The sequence below is a fragment of the Ptychodera flava genome, chromosome 8 (genome assembly GCF_041260155.1).
Source record: "Ptychodera flava strain L36383 chromosome 8, AS_Pfla_20210202, whole genome shotgun sequence".
NCBI classification, from domain to species: Eukaryota; Metazoa; Hemichordata; class Enteropneusta; family Ptychoderidae; genus Ptychodera; species Ptychodera flava.
In genome coordinates, this window is record NC_091935.1 from 35,594,774 (window position 1) to 35,615,392 (window position 20,619).

The window sequence follows — 20,619 nt, forward strand, 5'->3', positions numbered from 1 at the left end:
TTAATATGTATCAGCTCAAAGGTCGGGTCTCTTTGTTGATTGGTCACTGAAATTGCAGCTTATTGAAAGTCACGGGATCTCATGTAGTGAATGACACTTTTGCCTTGTAAATAATTAAAGTATGTCGTAGTGCATTGTTTATTTTATTGCCCTGTGCCAGTGCTCGCCCAACACGGTTATACAATCACATCGGTATGTTTCACTTTAACAGCACAAACGGTTGCGTTCGTCGTCCTGCAATGACCTGACGATGACCCGAACGTTGTTTTGCATACGTAATTTGTAAACACTCTAGTCTCTAGAATTTTCCAAAATGTAACAAATATAAAGGTTCGTTTCGCGCTTTCTCATGCAGTACAACCCGTCGGAGAGGCAATTGCAATCACAGAGTGGCAACAGTCCTGTCTTACTAGCCTGAGAGAAAGCCATCCAATATGTCTAGGATCCCGTTCACCCACCCATTTTTCGACGACTACGACCTTCTGCCATGGTTACTGGACGACACGCGTGGCTATCAACGCGGCCTGGTCCCTGCCCCCTCCAGCACTCCAAGTCTCTATCGAGGATTTTTCATCACGCCGTCCTCGACTCGGCGTCAACAGGCAGGTCAGTCGTTGCAGCGCCTGCAAAGCCAGTATGAAGACACGGCCGACAGGTTTAGAGTCAAGCTGGATGTGAAGCACTTCAGCCCCGAAGAGGTAAACGTCAAACTGGTAGAAAATCGCATCGTAGTTCACGCAAAGCACGAGGAGAAAGAAGACGAACATGGTTACATAACTCGTGAATTCACCCGCCAGTACGTTCTACCAGAAGGCACAGATGTTGACAATGTCAAGACCTACATGTCACAAGACGGCATTCTGACTCTGGAGGCGCCAAAATTGTCGATTGAGAAACCAAAGGAGCGAGTCATACCGATCCAGATGGGAGACCCGCCGAAGGGAGTCGAGGGCGAGGGAACTGAAGAGGAAAAACCTCAAGACGAGACCCCCAAAGCCGAATAGTCGAAGTTCTATTAAACACATGGCGTTAAGTAAGCATGCATCTATTCAAGAATGGTGTAATAGTCACCTGAAAATGTTTCTATACGTTAGTTTAGCAATCAGATAAAAATTGGCACACTAGTAGTTGAGCCAGCGATGTCTTTTTCCTTCATTTGCATTTGTAACTGTCTGTAAGCCATGTACCGTAAGGATAGCTGCTGTATTTGTACTTTTTTCTTACACAAAGCTTAAGTTTATGAACTTGCTGTCTTTTGCTCCGAATTCGATGAAGAACATTACATTTAGATTCCTACGTTTAATGGTGTTGTATTATTTCAGAATATAGTTAGAAAGACACAGCTGTTGCTTAGAAAGACACAACTTGTAGCTAAGGCGAGTGCGCATTATGATTGACCGGTCTTGTTTACAAGTGATGTGTAGTGTGACCTCAGTAGTACTGTCCAATTATCTGAAATGGAGCGGTTTTTCTAGCTTGTTACTCCACAGTGTTGTGATGTTATACTTTGTAATTTTTTTCCTTGTTCTTGTTCAAATAAAATACCAAAAACTTGCAATGACGCCTCGTGTCATTTGATTTCACTGTGTTTTGACAAATGTGGGATTAACCATCAGGAAAGAGGCTACGCGTCAAATATGGACACACAAAAAAACTCTGCCTCCAACGTAATAACCGTTAAAATGAAGACTCAATGCTTTAATATTCACTTCACTGTAGGAAACAGAATGCTTGCCATGGAAAATACGGAAAATATGCAAATCATGAAATGCAAACAATGAAACAAGCATCTGACGCCCCTCCCCATCAGCCAATGGAGCATCCCTGGGTATATAAGTGTTGGACTCTCGTCTTCCCACACCCGGCCCTGTCCCGAGAGAGCGATTTATCATATTGGTTAGGGACCGTCTCAGGTTGTCGCATAAGTTCACAAAACGAAATTCATACGTTTATATCAAAACCCCCTCCCCCTTAACGAAAGTTTAAAAGTGCGAAAAGTTGATGTCTGCATGAGAGGACATTATAGCATTTTGATATGGCCTCTGAAGAATATGATTGTATCCACTGAGCACATTACAACGTCAAGTAATCGATTAAATTTGAGTAGGCCTACTAACCATAGCATGACACGAACGAGTTGGAAACAAGTTAAAGCGAAATGTGTCGGTACAAGTGTGCAGTTTTTGTTTATTTTTACACACTATGTAAATCACATAATAAAAGTGTGAAAGTGAAGTTCACTAATTGAATGCAGGTCAAACCCCCTCTCCCCGTAAACGAACGAATTTCGCTTTTTGAACTTATGCGACAATCTGAGACGGTCCCTTATAGTTTGCCAAAGGTGGAGGCCAGGCCCTTCATAATTAGATGGTTGTACTTCTTAGACTACATATAAAAGTCCACAACGAGATTGGTTATACATTTCACAAAGGTGTAGCCCATATATATACATATATATATATATATATATATATATATATATATATATATATATATATGCATGTATGTTTTTGTGTGTGTAGTGCGATAGGTACAAACACTACTTCAAAGTAATGTGCGATAAAAGCCAACTCTGCTTTCAAATAATATATGCTCTCGTAAAGCTTTGTTACTACATAGCATGAGTTTTGACGTATTTGATCCCGATTTTGCAATGTTTTCGTAAAATAATGTGCAAACCGACGAATCCGTAAAAGGTTCCGACAGTGACTTGTTTAATGACATTCTGCACAAATTTTAATTTTCTCGGGTTCAATGATGCATTATTATAGTATTGTAAGTTCTCATTTATTTTAGATCAAAATGCAATGTAGGCCTACTTTTCGCTCTGTCGAAAACTACACTGTATGGATACCACAACATCTGGCGAAGCGCTGGACGATGGGTCAGGCACGGTACCTCCACTTGTGGAGGGACCGTGGGTCATCTGGCACACATGTCCAACAGGCGCTTCATCGGCGGTCATAACTGACGTTGGAACACCGGCATCGTCTCGCCGTCCCGTTGCAACTTGTTTGTTAAGTGTCCCGAATTGGTTATTGCTGCTACAGGTCTTCATGCCAGTTTTTCATTGATTTTAACCCAGCATAAGAGTTCAAATGTAATTTTCGCTTTGTGTGGAATATGACCAGGTCTGAGCATGGAGGTAGTACCTCCATGGTCTGAGTAAGCAGTCGGGAGACGAAGTCGTCTAATACTATAAATGACTACTTTATTCTATACTAATATAATAGACAGTGGCTAATACAGTGAAGCATAACACTTGGGTGAGAGACCGTGCATAGAGTCCAGTGACGTGAAGTGTCTCTAATGAGGGTGGAAAAGTCTCTGATTAGGGAAGGCAAGATTCCCGTAGATAAAGCACTTTTGGCGGGAAAGTGTCTATTAGTCATGCATGAGAAAGGCACATGATGGATAAGACCTATTGTCTTAGCAGATGGAATCTCTGGTTGGTAAGATAAACAGTGATAGAAAGCGGTGCCTCAGAGCTTAGTCTTAATAGAAGGAATGCTATCAGAGTATCTATAGTAAGACACTGTACTAATAATGACGTAATACAGGAATATATTTCCGAACACGCTTGATGCAAAACCTCATCATTCACTAACAGCCTATAACCTGTAGCTGTGGGTCCATAGCTGTGGTGTTTTCGGACGGGATTTCTACCTTTTACAGGCTGGTTTTGACTGTCGTGGCAGGGTTAAAAACACAACACAGCTATTGACCCACAGCTACCTATAGCCAAATGCTTGTCACACAGTTAAATCTTAGTCTATGGACAACAACAAAACTCTGACCTGTGACGACCTTGACAATGAGGGGAATCATTAGGGTAAATAGTTACTGATTGAACTCGGTTCAGTACCCCTAAGATAGATGACGCTACTGTTGTTGACATGTGACAACACAACAATAAAACGTTGACACAAAGCTATGTTGAGTGCCTGTCAGGTCATTGGGTCGAGCGTCATGTTACGAAGGTGTGTTCTTTCTGGAGTTTTCTGAAGGTCCGGAAAACCAGCGCTCACATCAAATCATTCCCCTTCGCTACAAAGGCTGCAAGCAAGTACTTTCTCCACAAACTTTTACACAGGACCGACAAAGTAACCGGTATGTCGAAGATCCCGTTCACACACCCATTTTTCGATGACTACGACCGCACGTCTCGATTGTTCGACGAAGCGCTCGGCTACCAACGCACTGGACTCGGCCTGGCGCCATTCTACGACACACCTAGTCTGTACCGAGGTTACTTCGTCTCGCCATCCACAACAACAACTCGGCGTCCAAGTGCAGGTCGGTCGTTGCAGCGGCGTCCAAGCCAGTATGAAGACACGGCCGACAGGTTTCGAGTCATGCTGGACGTGCAGCACTTCAGTCCCGAGGAAATTAACGTCAAACTTGCCGAAAATCGCATCGTAGTTCACGCAAAGCACGAGGAGAAAGAAGACGAGCATGGATACATATCTCGTGAATTCACCCGCCAGTACGTTCTACCAGAAGGTACGGATGTTGACAATGTCAAGTCCTACATGTCACAAGACGGCATTCTGACTCTGGAGGCGCCAAAATTGTCGATTGAGAAACCAAAGGAGCGAGTCATACCGATTCAGATGGGAGACCCGCCGAAGGAAATCGGGGACATCGAAGAGGAAGAGCCAGCCGTGTTCGTAGGGCCAGGAGACGAGACACCAAAAGCAGACGAGCCCGAGGAGGCTGAGAAGGCCTCGGACACAGTCGAAGAAAATTGAAGTCCTCACCTTGTTTGTATTCTTTGCGGAACACGACTTGAACAAGTGGATTATCAGACTTATTCTTTGTGTAACCTTTTGAACATTTCGAATTGTTCTCTTATCCTACACTCATTTCTAGATCAAGTCAATAGGGGTTGTTTTGTTGTATACTGTAAAATACTAACTGTGTCCCTTACATGTTGGCTATCAAACAGCTTCCACGTCTTTGGTCTTTTACTAGTCTGAAATGAAAAGGTGTTGTTGGTTGTTTTACCGTTATAAAACAGTTTGTATAGAGCATACGCCATGTCAGAATATAGGGTACAATAAGTATGGGTCAAAGGTTGCCAATGTTTGCCGAGTACCGATAAGCCGAACAGCGGTCACAACAGGTACGGTAAAGTAGTATTGTTTGTGTTGCTTCATACCTGGCGTTATGTCACCGCTGCCTCACGTACCTTAACCACAATTGAACACTCGATTCATGATTACAAAGATAGTAGCTGCAAGTCACTGTAAACAATTTTACAAAATATTCCAGCACATAATGATCAGGTATATCTCTATTTTTTTACATCCATGAGTATATTGCACTTCATGCATTTCAACCGATAGTGTCCTATACCATATAGCATCGTGTATTACTCAAAACCCATGCACAGTGGAGTGGAACGGATCTGATCCACTCTCTACGTTACATCCAAATCTTCGAATACATTTACTTTCACGCTCCGAGCTTTGACACTTTTTGTATGACATGCAGTCTTTCCAAAAATCCCATTTTTATGGCCGACAATCATGTAAATACTATAGTAATTGTCTTTTTCCAAACCAGCAAGGCTACATTTGTTTTTTGAATTATTGCACTACAGATTTTCCCAGGTTTTTCCTTCTCCCCTAAAGGTGAAATTGTCGTTCTCTAAAATACTAACTATCCTGAACCCGACAGGGGCATCATACTTACGCCTACAGCGATTATTCTTTCTCGAAAAACACTGGTACACATTAAAGGGATACAGTCGTCGGAACTGTGCTCAAAGGTCGTATGGGACCCATACGATCAAAGTAAACACTGTATCCAAGGTACGATGGTGATTGATGAAAGTTAAAACTCTATCATAATCTACATCATATAAATTAAATATCGTGCACAAAATACATTGTTTGTAAACAAGAAACTCGCACAGGCGCAGTTCCGACGACTGTTTCCCTTTAAGGTAGTACGCGCCTCGGAAACATTTGCTCAAAGTTTCCACAAGGGCAAATTTTCAACCAATCTCTTTCAATGTCGAGAATAAGAATCACGGGTAACAGTGTGACTTTTGGTACTCGAGAAACAAATTAATCCAGTATTTACCGATATTTGAAATTCAAAATGGCCGCCATCCCTGTGTTGTCTCTACGGAGGAACATGCAATCTCCGATTTTCACAAAACTAAGCCGATGAAAACGTTAGATAATCAATGAGCTTCAAAACGAGCCCTGCAAGTCGGATAGGCCAAAAGAATATTGTAAAATCTTGGGAGTCCGAATATCTGTCTCCGAAGCGCATTCTACCAAGTGCCTAGTACCTAATGCAAATATATCACTGAAAAAACTCCCTCGATCGATGAACCAGATAGTAGAAATTGCCAGGCACAATCAACCAGCATATGACCAAGAAGTTTCTCAGCAGCTTTTCGCACTTTTTTAAGTTCTGTGATCTTAAGTTATTTTTTTTCCAATAAAATTGTCAACAAAGGAGAGCAGAGATTTATAAATGGTATGATGTTGTTGATGATGGTGGTGGTGGTGGTGGTGTTGACAGTGATAATGATATGATGGTGGTTGTGGTGGTTGTATTGATAAAAATTACATTATTTTTGTTTTATAATAAACAAGTGTTTTTATTACACGCAAAAGCTGCGTTGAAAAATGAATACATGGTATACTTGAAAGTGATTTTGGGTTGTTGGGGTAGAACAATGCAGATTTAGTACAGGACTAACAGTACCTCTGCTTCATTCTGTTTCGCATGATCACTGGGGGTTGTTGTTATTTTTAGTTGTTTATTTCACAATAATAATTTCCACTACTTTTGAGATATTTTCCGGTTTTTTTAACTTCTCTTGCGGCTGACTTGCAGCGTGTTTGCAAGGTTATATCTGATTGGTCGATTGTCACTATTCACATCAACTTAGGAAGTTTATTTGTACAGTATTATTCATAACCGTAAGATTCGGCTAACCAATCGGATAACAGCTTCCAACTGCAAGTCGGCCCTTCTTTGAACGATGTGCACAAGTTCGTCGGAAAACTTCAGAAGTTCTCATCGGCTACTTTACCGATCATTGATCAGACGGGCCGACCTACTCAGGTATTTCATGGTCGTGGTACACCGTCGCTGTCTCGGCTGATTCTGCAACGATGAAGGAACAATTGAAAACTATAAAGCTCTATGTAAATTTCTGTAGGCGCGCAAACGAGAAACAGAAACTGAGAAAGCACATATACAGAGACACGGAGAGAGTGAGACAGAGAGAGGGGAGACGAAAGAGAAAGTTCATTACGAAGTGTTTAAGGTTCCAAGACAAGTAATTGACCTTTTTATAAATAAGCTCAGAACCCCCGTAAATTGTATAAGTTCTGAAAGCCTAGATATAGGGAACATTTTGGTACTTGTTTGTAGTGGAATATCGCCCTCTAGACAAGTCCGCAAAAGATTGCTTAACCTAATCGTGTATTGTTATCCATGAGTACGCTAGAGGCAGGGCTGACTTGTCATACTACTCAATAAGGCCAAAGTAATTAAATTCTTTGTTTTGCGTCCCCACCCGCGTAGGTTTTTAAGGTTTTCATGAAAAACACACACAATGTATTTGAATAGGAAATTTTAGGACATGACCGCTTAGCTTTTCTGAACTAAAATTTTGTTACATTTTTTATTTGCTGCTATCAAATTACATTGTGTTAATTTTCTTGTGTGTGTTTTTCAGCCGCTTAGACGCGTACCTTTTCCCATTTAGAGTGGACGCAAAACAAAGAATTTAATTACTTTGGCCTAAACGACAGTTCATGATAGCTCGTTGAAAGTTTTTCAAGTTGGTTGTCTACGCATGCAGATATTCGTTGTCATTGGTTACAACATGGTCCGTTCACAACAGTGATTTGATGCAACCAAAGAGAGGCTAACATCACCACAGCAACGTACGGAGCCATGGAAAGTGACGAACTGATGTAAGATTAGTAAAACGCGCGGGATAATTGTGCATGTATCTCAACTAAAGATAATAAAAGAATGTATCTTTGCTTGATATATCGTGATAATGATAGAACAAAATTGACTTAACTTTCGTAACATGAAAGCATCTAACTGTGATTCTGAAGTGCCTTTGTTACGCCGAGTCACTCGTTCAAGCATAGGAAATCGCACCAAAGTCCGTCCCCAGGGGTAGGAGTGTCTTGGTCTCAGGACAAGGTTCTTCTTGCTATGGTTTATTTTATTTTAATACGTTTGACTATGATATGTATTGCCAATAAAGATTTATACCAGCAACCTTTCTTTGCAGCTTTGGTGTCCTTTTTCTTATGTTAGCACTGGTTTTGTAACGATTTCTTTTTTCGTATTTGTCCTTTGACATTAAACGGGGATTTAAGGGACCGTGGGCGCACAATAGAACGATTATTCATGAGGCACACAATTTACAGACACTGGGCGGGATTTTTCGAAGTCACGTGTGGACGATGGTTAATGGAGGGGTAAACACTATCTGTTACACCCCTCATTCAATTATCACCTTCTGTCTAAATGTGATGGAAACCTGACCAAGGGATTTGTCTCCACTTGTAAAATACACTGAACGCGATCATTTTATGGCCGTAGCAATATCCAACGTCTGCCTAACGTTAACTGCAGTCAGTGTGAACGTCGACTTAAACTAAAACTTCGTTATATACTACAGCATGATGACAGTCTTATGTATAACCAATTTTGTAACAAACAGAACTTAAAGTTTTCCATTGACAGATATTGAAACTGAGACTATTGGAATATACTGTACAGGTATGACAAATCCGAGCGTTGATATTTTACCACGCCGTGACGCAGTTTGCCGCGATCGCAAGTAAGCTTTTTCTGATACGTCGCCGTTGTCTGTACTCGCGAATGACGTATGTCTGTCTATGTAGTTTTTGCATTTTTCGCTTATCTGTTGACGAAAATTTCCAGACCTAATGACCTTTCGACACTATTGTAAATGAAAAGACAGATGCGTATTGCCAGCTTTTCGTCAATCACTGTAACGTTTGCCATGGATTGACTGGCTGTGACAGACGCAAATGACTAGAAAAGCAGTCCTGCACTACTGGATTTCAACGATGTGCCAATAGTAACAATAGTGCTCGTGGTCTCAAATATTCTTAACAGAAACCTATTTGTCTTTTACTTTTGGGTTAAGGAAATACTACTCTAAAAACAAAATTCAAAATAGACTGATGTCAAATGGATTTTCTATAGAGCAGTATCAAAGACGCGATTGGCGATACGATCACTGACTTGCCGAAAATGATCTTTCTGTGAAGGCATGAGTATAGCCATGGAGCTACCATGGTACAGCCCTTCATACGATGCTTTTTTTACCCGGAGTTCTACCGTATATACGGCCTACCACCACAGTCCTGCACATAATAATTATTTTGTTATTTTTCTCAATTGATTTACTAGTTTGATGCAATAGTATGACATGTATCGTGCGGTCACAACCACAATCAAAAACTGACATACTTTCATCGGTATTGTTCTTATCTCAAAGGTTCAGAGAAACTGTCTCCATTTCATTATTGCAGTCATTTTACAATGTTTTCTCATTTTCGTTGTGTTAGTACAAAAGTTTGCCGACCGTGGGTGAAGATAATGAAGTCTTGAAATGACCATTGGTATCAAGTTTGATAAACGGTACAAAGAAGTTGGCAATCTATAGACGCAAGTTGAATGTGTGAAACGTTTCTGGAACATGTCCTGTGTCACGATTAGGATATCCACATGTTTATCTGTGTCTTGATTAGGGTACACAGGTGTAATTTGTTGTCTTAGACTAATAGACCGTGAGAAAATTGGACGTGAATGGAAAAGCCGAATGCCCAATAGCATCACGTAGCAATGTCCTCCGTAATTTCAAGTTATTGTACGAGGGTACAGCGAAGAAGCAATTACATAATGTTTTTTTTTAATTTTCAAGGTTTTACGTTTTTGTCATGTTATACCTCTACTACTTTTATGTCGTAAGGACATAGTTAGACTTGCTGACACATCTTGTAATAAAACATGTGCAATCTAAACCCTGATGAACCGCGAGCATGGAGCAAAAAAAACTAATTGTGGAGCCATGATTTCTAATTTTCCGATAGCCGGACAACTTTTTCTGAATGTTTATCCTGCTTTATGAACGACAACTGGAGTAAACTGAGGCGATTCCATCCCCAATTTGAAAAGACGGTCTACATTTCACTGCCTCTGATGTTTTCTACACACAAAACACATAGGCAATGTACCAAATGTCATGATTTTTTTTATTGAAAAGGCGTGACTTTTTTTGAACATGTTGATTTCATCATGGATGTGTAAGACAAGGATATCCATTTATCGAACAAAAAAAATCTGAAAAAGGTAAATTTCAATGTTATCAATGATTTTATCCAACTCGAAAACTGAAGCGAGGGTTTTCCGTCTTTGGGAAAAGCAACTGACGCTAAACACAGATAGAGTTTATGGAAAAACAATATGGATAGTTGCTGGGGGTGTGTGTTGGGAAGGGAGGGGGAGAGGAGTCGGTCACACAGTCGATTACGGTGTGGCCGCTGTCGTCGGAATTTTATCTGGGCGTCTCTAATAGACGTACGGTGATGAAGGTGGCATCGAATAATGTCGATAAGGTGTATACTGGCAATACGATGGCAGCAATCTATATTGAGCTGCTTGCTGCGGTGTTTGTTCAGTTGATGCTATCCTAGCCCTGAGTACGATGCTGTTTGTTCCCGGCGTTTTACGACCCCCCCCCCCCTCAACCACCACCACCACCACCACCACACAGCGTCGTATCAGGGCTAAAGCTGAAGCAACCACCTGCACCATAGGAAAAAAATGCGAGACTGGCGCGAGAAAGTGACGCTTTCTCGCAATTGGTGTGAATATCTTGTCATTCTCACTGCTAGCGGTGAAGTTTTTTGAATTCTCACCGGTGAGCAGTGAGAAATGCTCTCCTTGGTGAGATGATAAATTCTCACCATCTCTCTTTGGTAAGTGTCACTTTCTCGCTCCAGTCTCGCAATTTTTTGCCGAAGTGTCGCAAGGACGTTTTGTAGATGCAGACGCAGTAGGAAAAGTGATACCGCGCCGTTCAAGCTCTTTCTGAACAGATTTACAGTATTTTTTGTTTTATTCTCAACTCATCATAAAGAACTTTTTGTTACAATAGGAAAACAAATTGAATCTTTTGTTTGACTTGTGGAATTGATCGCATATGCGGTGTGCCTTCGAAGTTTGATGACTTTTGTTATTTTATTTTTAATAAAATAACAGCGAAAAGGCTGTTTTGCTTATATTTTTAAATAAAGAGCAGTTTATTTATTTATTTGTTTATATGTATTTCCGATGGTTAGGGTTAGGCTTAGGGTAAGGGTTAGGGTTAGTCACTCCCTCTAACCCTAGACAAAAGTTCGAGGTCTATACCCAAATCCCAAAGGCGTCCCTTATGTGGGACACAGGTGATATTAGAACCACAAAAACGGTCCTTCTCAGGACCAAATGCCTAACGGTCCTTTTCAGGACCACTACATGCTCCAAAAGAGAAAACCGTGTATCGTTCGCTCCTTCCCTGGATGGATGTATGTGTGTTGTGTTAGTATTTATTGTTTGTGATCTTTATCTAATTGCATTGCTCTGATAAGTCGGTGCGTTATATTTGTTTCGACCAGTGGGGTAATTATCGCTCTGACCATGTGATAAATTTGAATAATCATGATTGACAGTGTCGTGATATTTGCAAATGGGGTCAAATGCTCTTCACGGAACACGCTGTTGCCGTCTCTGAAAAAAAAAATTACGGCATTTTCAAAGTTTATTTTCAACCCGACTGTATTCACTGTGTATTTATAGATATTGTATGCGTCATTTGATGACATTTAACAGCTTGAACACGGTAAATGACACGATTCTTGGACTAGACACGGCACGTCCGATCAGTAGCGTGGCTTTTTTACATTTGCATAGATTTACTGTAATCCGGCATTTATAAGGGAAGTTTTGTCACTGTGTTGCGTCTATTATCTGAGTAGTTTGATTGCCTTATTCGCCAAAGCAAGCGAGGGTAAATTACTAATCTGTGGACGCTGTCACCAGATTATCACAGGATAGGATTAACTTTGACAAAGTCAACAACGAACGCACCAGCAAGGTAAAAAATACACCTTGCTGGCGCGTTCGTTGTTGACTTTGTCAAAGTTAATCCAGTGGTAATATTATGACAGCGTCCACAGATTAGTGATTTACCAAACGCTTCAGATAATAGATGCAGCATAGTGATAAAACGTTTACGCAAGATTGTCAAGGGCAGTGCAAGACCAAAACACCAAAGGTTGGTAAAATAAACTATATTAGCAATACAACAAAACACCTACCCACCCCTGCGGACGGACACGTAGGCGACCTCCTATGGTTCAAGTTTATGCAGTAATGCCAGCCATATAGAGCGCCACCACTGTGGAAGTAGAGACTCACACTAGGCTACGTACTCACGTGATATTCGCGACCGGTTCCACCAACGACCCCCTTACGCCAAGGAGGTAATATACCGGCCTGTCTTCAGATTCAAACTCTGAGGCAACAAAATTAGCCCAATTTGACCACATTGAACCAATGAAGACTTCAGCACCTGCAAGTATGTCAAAGATATAGTCAAAGTATAGTTAAGCGCTGGGTCTACTTATGAAAATTCGGACTGGTACTCTACTTTGGTTGCAAGTGTAAGATCATCTGATATTTTCATAAAATGCTAGAGGGTTTTATACTTCGATACGCCGTTGTAAAATCTCGCCGTTACACTGACAATCTAGGTAGAAATCACTAAGATTGCCTGCGGATGACCTACTTTTGTTTAAGCTTGAGGTAGAATGCGCCTCGCCGACAGATATTCGGACTCAAAAACTTTTACAAATGACGCTTTTTGGTCTACCATTTGTGGGTGCTCCTTTTGAAGCTCATGGAGTAAATACACTTTCAACGGGCTTATTTTTGTGAAAATCACCATAGAGTTAACACATGGTGGTGGCCATTATCGGGAAATATTAGATAATTTATTTTCTCCAGTACCAAATTTTGTACAGTGACCCCTGATTTGTATTCTTGATTTTGAAAATTATGGCTTAACATTTTCTTACTGGAAATTTGAGCAAAGGTTTAAGTCTTTAAATTTCGAGGCGCAAACAACCTTGATAGCAGCAAAATGTTTACACATGCGTGTTTTGACGACCTACGTCCTTTAAACCTGCATGGTATGTGGAATTGAGTTATTGTCTTGGAAACAGGAATTAAAAGTCAGTTTGAACAATTAGGGACTTTCCATCGCCACTTCCTTATGCGCAGGGTAAGAAACGTTACCGAGAACTGTAAACCAAAATACAAAAGTATGCAAACTATCGCTTTCCTAAAGAATGTGAGAAACATGAAATCGATAGCTCAATGCTTAAAAAGATGCAATTCACTTTTCGATCAAAATGGAAGTCTTCCTCACTTTTAGTATTTGCGACGTGCAAGAGTTAAAAAAAACATCTTAAACGCATAGCATAGAAGCTCACAATGCAATATCAGTGTGAAGTTAGAAATTAAGGGTTTTTTCTCTTTTCCTTTCCAGATAATGATAGGCGATTGTTTGTAACTTTACGAGAAACGCTTTTGAATGTTGTTTCGAGGATAGTTTATCTCGCACGAAGGTCAATGCATCCAGCAACTGTTGATACAAAAAATATTAATTAAAAACAACAAGACCTCATCATATTCGCGGCAAATTCACGAAGACGCTAATCACGATATACAAGCCTGGAGGATGTTTATGAAGTCCAGACGAAAACAACGTATATGTTTGAATGATGGTAGTCAGTACTTAATGAAGGAAAATGAGAAAGTCACGTGACTGACGGCTTTGTGACGTGTGAGTTATGAATATTTTATTGTGGCATGTAAATTGGAGTTCAAGGACTGTTCTTATGTTTGTGACCGGATATAGTGTTTTATCTTTAATTCATAAATCTCACATAATTGAAAACACTCCTTTTATGTATTGTATTAAAACCAAAGATTTCAGTAACATTAGGAGCATGGGAGAGGGGAGTGCGCGCTATCTCTATCTCTGACGATATGTAAGTTCCAGACGTATAGAATAAACGGGTGTTAACTTTGAAGACCGAAAGCCTCCACTCTGTTCGTGTATCCCGACTACCTCTCTCGTGGCAATATCCTGAACTGTAATAATGCCAAGTGCCATACACCAGTGTCATTGGAGTCGTGCTGACGATTGGACGATCAACAAAACATTTCTAATCCTAGAGACCGGATTTCATTATGATGGTAACTATGATACCGCCCGTATTCGTTTGTATCAGTATCCATACACTAAGCCCTGCTCTTCTATTATTTTTGATCGATATGAACATCAGATGATTTTACAATTCGTAGTTTAATTAGGTCATTTGATAGTTTTCTTTCAATCCTACCGGCTCGACAATTGTGCGTCCAGATAGAGATGGGAATCGAGATTTTACGTTTCAAAATTAATGAGAAAATCACGCGCGTTATCTGGCCAAATAAAAAAATATGTTTCCGGTAACCGGACCTACCCTAGAAATACCTACCGACAAAAGACATATTTTTTTCGCATTTTCAAAAACTTTGAGTAAGATCTCTAAATTTTACCGCATTTCATTAGTGTCAGCCTAATTTTAAAAGCATGTTACCGTAAACAGACTTTTTTTAATTTGGCCTTTATGATAAGAGGAGTTGAATATTATAATTGCGTAGCTGTACGTTTTACTACAGCGATAGTGTGAGATAAGGAAACCGAAGTTAATTCACCCAATGGTTATGTACACCTTATACAGAGGATAGCATATCTGATTTTGCACGGTTAATTTTAGATGATATCATGGAAATCATATTTATAGGGGTCATCGCTTAGAGATTGCGGACGCGAAGCGTGTTCGAATTCGCAAGTGGTTTTGTGACCAGCTGACAACAATTATTTTTCTCGAATAAGCGGGCAAGGAAAGGGTGGGTGTCATTTTTTTATTCGACGGATGGGACATTTTTATCGACTTTTCTTTTTTTACTTTATGTCAGACAACTTGAGTGAAAGTCTCGCGTGTGGGTAGGGAGAACCATTCGATTTTTAGGGTTTTAGGGTCTGTGGGGGATCTTATTTAAGAGGAGGAAGTAGAGGAAAATTTCCTGCCGGACAATGGAGAGAAATCTAGTCGGTTAGGTGGTCATATCATAGCTAGAAAGCAGATGAAAAATTAAAACTGGTAAATTTACATTTAAAAGAATCCTCTGTTATCTCTTTTATAAGCCATCCTCTAGTAAGTGCGACTTCAACAGCGTGATAAAAACTCGATTTCTGTGAACGCGGATCACCACAAACAGCTATATCACCGACCCTGCCTCCTTTGTAGGTTACTTTCACTATTGTAACCCTTTATAAATATTTGACTTATTGGAAAAGGACATTTTACATAATTTGAGTAAACTATGAGAAACTGCATCCAGATACACAAGATTTTAACCTAAAAGTCAATTATTACAGCTGTAAGACTGAGAGAGAGAGAGAGGAGAGAGAGAGAGAGAGAGAGAGAGAGAGAGAGAGAGAGAGAGAGAGAGAGAGAGAGAGAGAGAGAGAGCGTTATCTGCATACGAAAACAGGTCAGTTTCCAGTAAGGGACTGGATGGACATTAGGGGGGGGCGGTGTGTTTTGGAGGTGGGTCGCTATTTTTCGCGCAAGTATTTTTGAAGGGTCATGAAATTTCACGCCGTCTTTGGGGGAGGGTCATCATTTTTGCAACTATAAGAAGATAAGATGTGGCCGATACAGTGCTTCACGCAAAAATATCAAATAATAATAAATTGGAATCTATTGGGCAAACTCTTAACCTCTAGAAAACAAGTTACATCTGTACATTTATATATGTTTGATAATTTATGTAAATGTACTATGCTTGAAGTGGGAGGTAAAAAGTACATGTGTGTACAAGAAATTTGATGTTGGATTCCATAAAAATGTTGATTCACTATACATGGTAGAGTATGAGAAAACTAGAAACATTTTTTCCAATATATAACTGGCAATATCTGTGCATTTATAAATGTTTGATAATTGATATAAATCTATTTGGTAAGAATAGGGTGGTTACAAGTAATACGATTGGAAAAAAAGGCGTTTTCAATCGGGTTTGCACTCACAACTTACGGTATCCAGTCACCTGGCAGAGAAGCAACAGACAGAATTGCTCAACGAAATCCCCACTCTCAAAAACGAGTGCTTCAATAACCAAGCTAATTTGGGAAGATTGGATCTTTATATTGTTGAAATTTCTCTACAGTGCTGGATGCTCTATAGCTGAATGTTTGCAATATTACAAATTACTCATAAAGACAAGTGTATAACTTAAAAAGGAAAGCAGATGAGCTTACATTTGAAGATTAAACCGACATTACTTCACTATCCAATTATCCAAAATTAGTTTCAATCGTGTTAAGTATATATGGGTACAAGAAATTTGAATTAGAATTTCACCGAAATATACATAATAGTCTATGAGGAAACTATGACCATTTTTCCCAATACAAAACTAGCTAAATCTGTGTATATAAAAACACTCGTTAATTGATATTAATGTACTTGGTTGGATTAGGTTTGTTACAAGTGCTTGTGTGTGCAAGAGATTTGATTTTGGAATTTCTCCAATGTTGATTCACTATAAATTGTAGTCTATGAGGAAGCTATGAACAATTTTTTTCAATACAAAACTAGTTAAATCTGTGCTTTTATAAATGTTTGACAATTGATATAAATGTACGTGATGAGAATATGGTGTTTGAAAGAGCAGATCTGAGCAATCCATAAGATGTTGGAATTTCACCCGAGTGACTATTTGTAAATGTTAAAAGTATTCTCTGAAAGTTAAAAGGTCAAATGAGAAATTATATGTCAGTTAAGATATTATTAATACAAACTGTGACACGCTGGGGTAGGGTCACTGTTTTTGCGCATGAAAACTAGGGAGGGTCACTCTTTTTCTAGCAAACACTTTTGAGGGTCCCTATTTTTCGCGCAGGGTCATTTTTGAACCCCCCCCCCCGCAATTTGTGTCCAGCCCCTAATCAGATTAATCAAAGGGCCTGCCGACCACAGCTGGTGGCGGGGTAGCTACTAAGCCGAAATTCTTTCAAAAGCGTCGTACTCATCACTGCCTGGTCTGCATATACAATGGCCCGAGCTCCTCATAAATTTTCCTGTCATCAGCACCTGATCATGATGAATATGGCGTAAAACGCCAGCCAAAATTCGCCTATATGCAATACTGCAGTTTGTCTACGCAATACTGTAGTGTGGGAATGATATGATTCAATTAAAATGAAATACTCTATGCTTGAATGTTATTATGACATACTATGACGAGATTATTCAATAATGCTATGCAATAATCCAGTTATAACATGCAGCACACCGATATTAGATTAATCAGATTACATTGATGCAGCACATATGTTGACTGTATGAAAATTTTCGTTACGAGCATGACATCTTGACATGCACCCCAATGAGAGAACTTTGTAATGACGAATTCGGTGACTAGTACATGATATAGTACATGGAATTTAAGCAAAAAAAAACCGCACAGTACCCTGTTGAAATGCGCACTTTGAGAGAAAGGGTGGAGTGGTTCGATTATATTTTTTTTCAATTTAGTAGGGTATGAGAAGTCAGTAAGCTTATATCTCTATAGTATCTTGCAGCATGTTGTATCCGATATACATTCTTTCAAACATTTATTTTACCTGTAATGCTAATGCCGACAGTCAATATTTGACCTTGTAATTATGCGTGGATTGCATGAAATCGATCAAAAACCATTGCGATTTCGGCGAGGTTGGCTCTTTGAAGGTTCTGTGAACTTTCATACGATGCGACTGTCGTCACTGATATCTTGACCAGTGCATTGTATTTCTCCTTGCACTCTCTATGCGATGGACTCAACGAGCAATAAATTATCTTTCATATATAAGCTTCTCAAAATCAACTTTGGTGAACTGTGTATAATCGCATTTTTTCCATAACCATGTAAACTTCATGGTTTATATGGCTCAATTCTATAAGTATGATATAAAATTTTATCGAGCTTGTGGTAAAGGCGACAAAGATTTTCTGTCGCTGATCAGGTCAATATACCAGAACACCTCAGAAAGCTTGATATGATTGTCATACTCACGGTAGCAGATTTCTTGCTCGACGAGCGAAAACATGTATTCGTCAGTCAACACTGCTGACACACTGGAGGTATCTGCAGCCTCCAAGATGTCTGCAGCCGTGGAAATGTCTTCTATTCTTCTGGATAACATGTCAATTATTTCCTGTGCAAGAGACAGATATCTGCAACAACCTCAAAGAGACAATGGCTCCAATTTTGATAATATTTTCATTAAAGATATTTTGTCGAAAAATAAGTATAGTTTCTCTTCGCCTCATATTGAAATACAAAGCATTGGTCTTCAAAATCACCACTTTGTGTACAATACTAGTATATCATCGCGATGCCCACACAAAAATTCTGGTCCGAACTGAAATTCAGTTTTTAAAGATAACATTTGACATTACAGGCTGTGTTTAAAAAGTTGAATACTAGGTATTTGGGCATGGTTTTTTTTTTGGAGGGGGGGGTATAACAAGAACAGAACAAAAGTAATAGAAAATAATGCACCAAAAGTAAAAATATTGCTTCTATTAATTCATGTTTTTATCTATAGTGACAGAGATCGAAATATAAACAACGAAGAGTTGGGTGAGAAAAAATGTTTGACATTGTCACTTTCGAAACAGCCGCAACAGATGGCATGATTGATAATGCGATAGATGTCATTTTTCAGTTCAGAATTATATTATGAAATCACTGTTCTTTCTGAATGCTGTCCGCTAGTCCGCGCGGTTCGCTCAAGACAATAAGCTTACACAGTGCATGGTAATCAATTTTACGCATGTACACTTTGCAGCTGAGGTCTGTCAATAGATTATCAATGGTTTGACACCGTCCACTAAAAAGGTACTGGACTGCCGCACATCCCTTTTCTTTTTCAATTGGAGAGATTGATTATCAGGAAGGAAAATGGGGTGAAAACATGAATATTTTTATGTGTTACTTTAACATTTCAAAAGTATATAACGAAATTGTCATGATGGGAGCTACTTTACCTTGGAATACGGTAAATAAGCCACATATATGCATGACAGGTTATGAATGCTCATGATATCGGAGACGTCGCTGGCAAATTTATCGCCTGCCTTTGTTAGCGAGGAAAGAAATTTTCGGCAGTTCACAGGGTTAATCAGGGATGTCTTTCTCTTTGAGCTGCATCTGTGAAGATAAGCAATGGTTATTAGAAGAACGACGAGAAAATATCTACTCGTACAATATCACCTAAATATGAATGGAGATCATCGTAATGTATATAGACATCAGGTCTTCAAAGACACGAAAATCTCAGAGACCTCTGTATTCTTATACTTTCTCACTCGCAATGTGTATGCTGCATGTATATAAAAACGCCCTTCCTCGCATTCGGACAAAATGAATGCCGCTTTTTCCCTGTTTTTAAATCCCTTTTGCTTTAAATTACTTTTATTTTTGTATTTTTGTTTACTTGCTTGTTTGTTTTCAAGTGGGTGTCCCCCTTACAGTCGATGGCACACAAAACTAGAAGTTTTGATCATCTTGAGAGCCCCCTCCCCCCAAAAAAATAAAAAACAAACAAAAAAACTCACTGCTCTCCTGTTTTGTTTCTCCAGTGCAGAGCTAGGTAAGGTTTCCCCTCACAGATTGAATCCTTGACAGCGTCAGCGACACTTGTAATGGTGGGCACTCTCTTCAGGTGCCGGTCAACAGAGGTGGCGATATCCGCTGTTGCGTTCATGGGAAGGCCCATCCCGTTCAAGAGTGTGGACTGATGGACGTAGGAGTACGAGATGAAGACGCCGACGCAAGTCTCGTTGGCACTTGACTCAAGTCGTTCTCGGGCGTCTTCGTCTGTGCTCGGAACCGTTGCGTCACTTGGCAGAGTAATCCCAAACTTTGCAAGATACTTTTTCTTTAGCTTCTTGTAATTTCTACTCATTTCACTGAAAAGATCCTGTCTGGTGTGAGGCCCCATCAGGACCACCTTGACCATACTGCCGCATTCTCGTTTGAATTCCTTCAATTCCGCCGTCTGTGTGATTTTTGCAAACTGGGCGATGTCGAACGTGTCTTGGAAAGGAACGAGGAGAGGGGATCTGTGTCGGAAAATCGGGGTCAAAACCATCGTTCTGTTCAAGTGTATTGCGAATCGGGCAGCGACCTTGATGTGCTTATACGCATAGTTGGGGCCACCACCAATGACTCCAAGCGGCAAAAGATACCTCCGCTGGTCTGTCTAGAAAGATAAATGAAATACAAGAGAAATAAATAATATAAATCGACAAGAGAGAGCTTTTCAGTTTTTCTAAATATCTTTTATCTGATGCATTGCGGTGCAATAAGGCCGTCCCTTTTCCGTGCATTTTGTTTAAATATCCTTAAAATTATGTCGATATTTTGTGACTTCGGGCGAAT

General features: G+C 39.9%; 3 protein-coding genes across 3 annotated transcripts in view; 2 read left to right on the top strand and 1 right to left on the bottom strand.

Annotated features, from left to right (window-relative positions):
* Nucleotides 1–161: 161 nt before the first annotated feature.
* Nucleotides 162–1,558, top strand: LOC139139176 (alpha-crystallin A chain-like). The gene has a single exon (XM_070707989.1). The coding sequence runs from the start codon at nucleotides 435–437 to the stop codon at nucleotides 1,002–1,004; it is 570 nt and encodes a 189-aa protein (XP_070564090.1). The 5' UTR covers nucleotides 162–434; the 3' UTR covers nucleotides 1,005–1,558.
* A 2,308-nt stretch (nucleotides 1,559–3,866) lies between these two features.
* On the top strand, nucleotides 3,867–6,478 carry LOC139139179 (heat shock protein beta-2-like). The gene has a single exon (XM_070707991.1). The coding sequence runs from the start codon at nucleotides 4,113–4,115 to the stop codon at nucleotides 4,749–4,751; it is 639 nt and encodes a 212-aa protein (XP_070564092.1). The 5' UTR covers nucleotides 3,867–4,112; the 3' UTR covers nucleotides 4,752–6,478.
* A 122-nt stretch (nucleotides 6,479–6,600) lies between these two features.
* Nucleotides 6,601–20,619, bottom strand: part of LOC139139178 (uncharacterized) — an 18,099-nt gene continuing 4,080 nt past the window's right edge. The window contains exons 2-6 of the mRNA XM_070707990.1: nucleotides 19,794–20,440; nucleotides 19,224–19,386; nucleotides 18,247–18,388; nucleotides 12,505–12,640; nucleotides 6,601–7,131 (exon numbers count right to left, since the gene is read on the bottom strand). Coding sequence (XP_070564091.1) covers nucleotides 7,095–7,131; nucleotides 12,505–12,640; nucleotides 18,247–18,388; nucleotides 19,224–19,386; nucleotides 19,794–20,329 — 1,014 coding nt within the window. The 5' untranslated portion in view covers nucleotides 20,330–20,440 and the 3' untranslated portion in view covers nucleotides 6,601–7,094. The remainder of the gene's footprint in view (nucleotides 7,132–12,504; nucleotides 12,641–18,246; nucleotides 18,389–19,223; nucleotides 19,387–19,793; nucleotides 20,441–20,619) is intronic.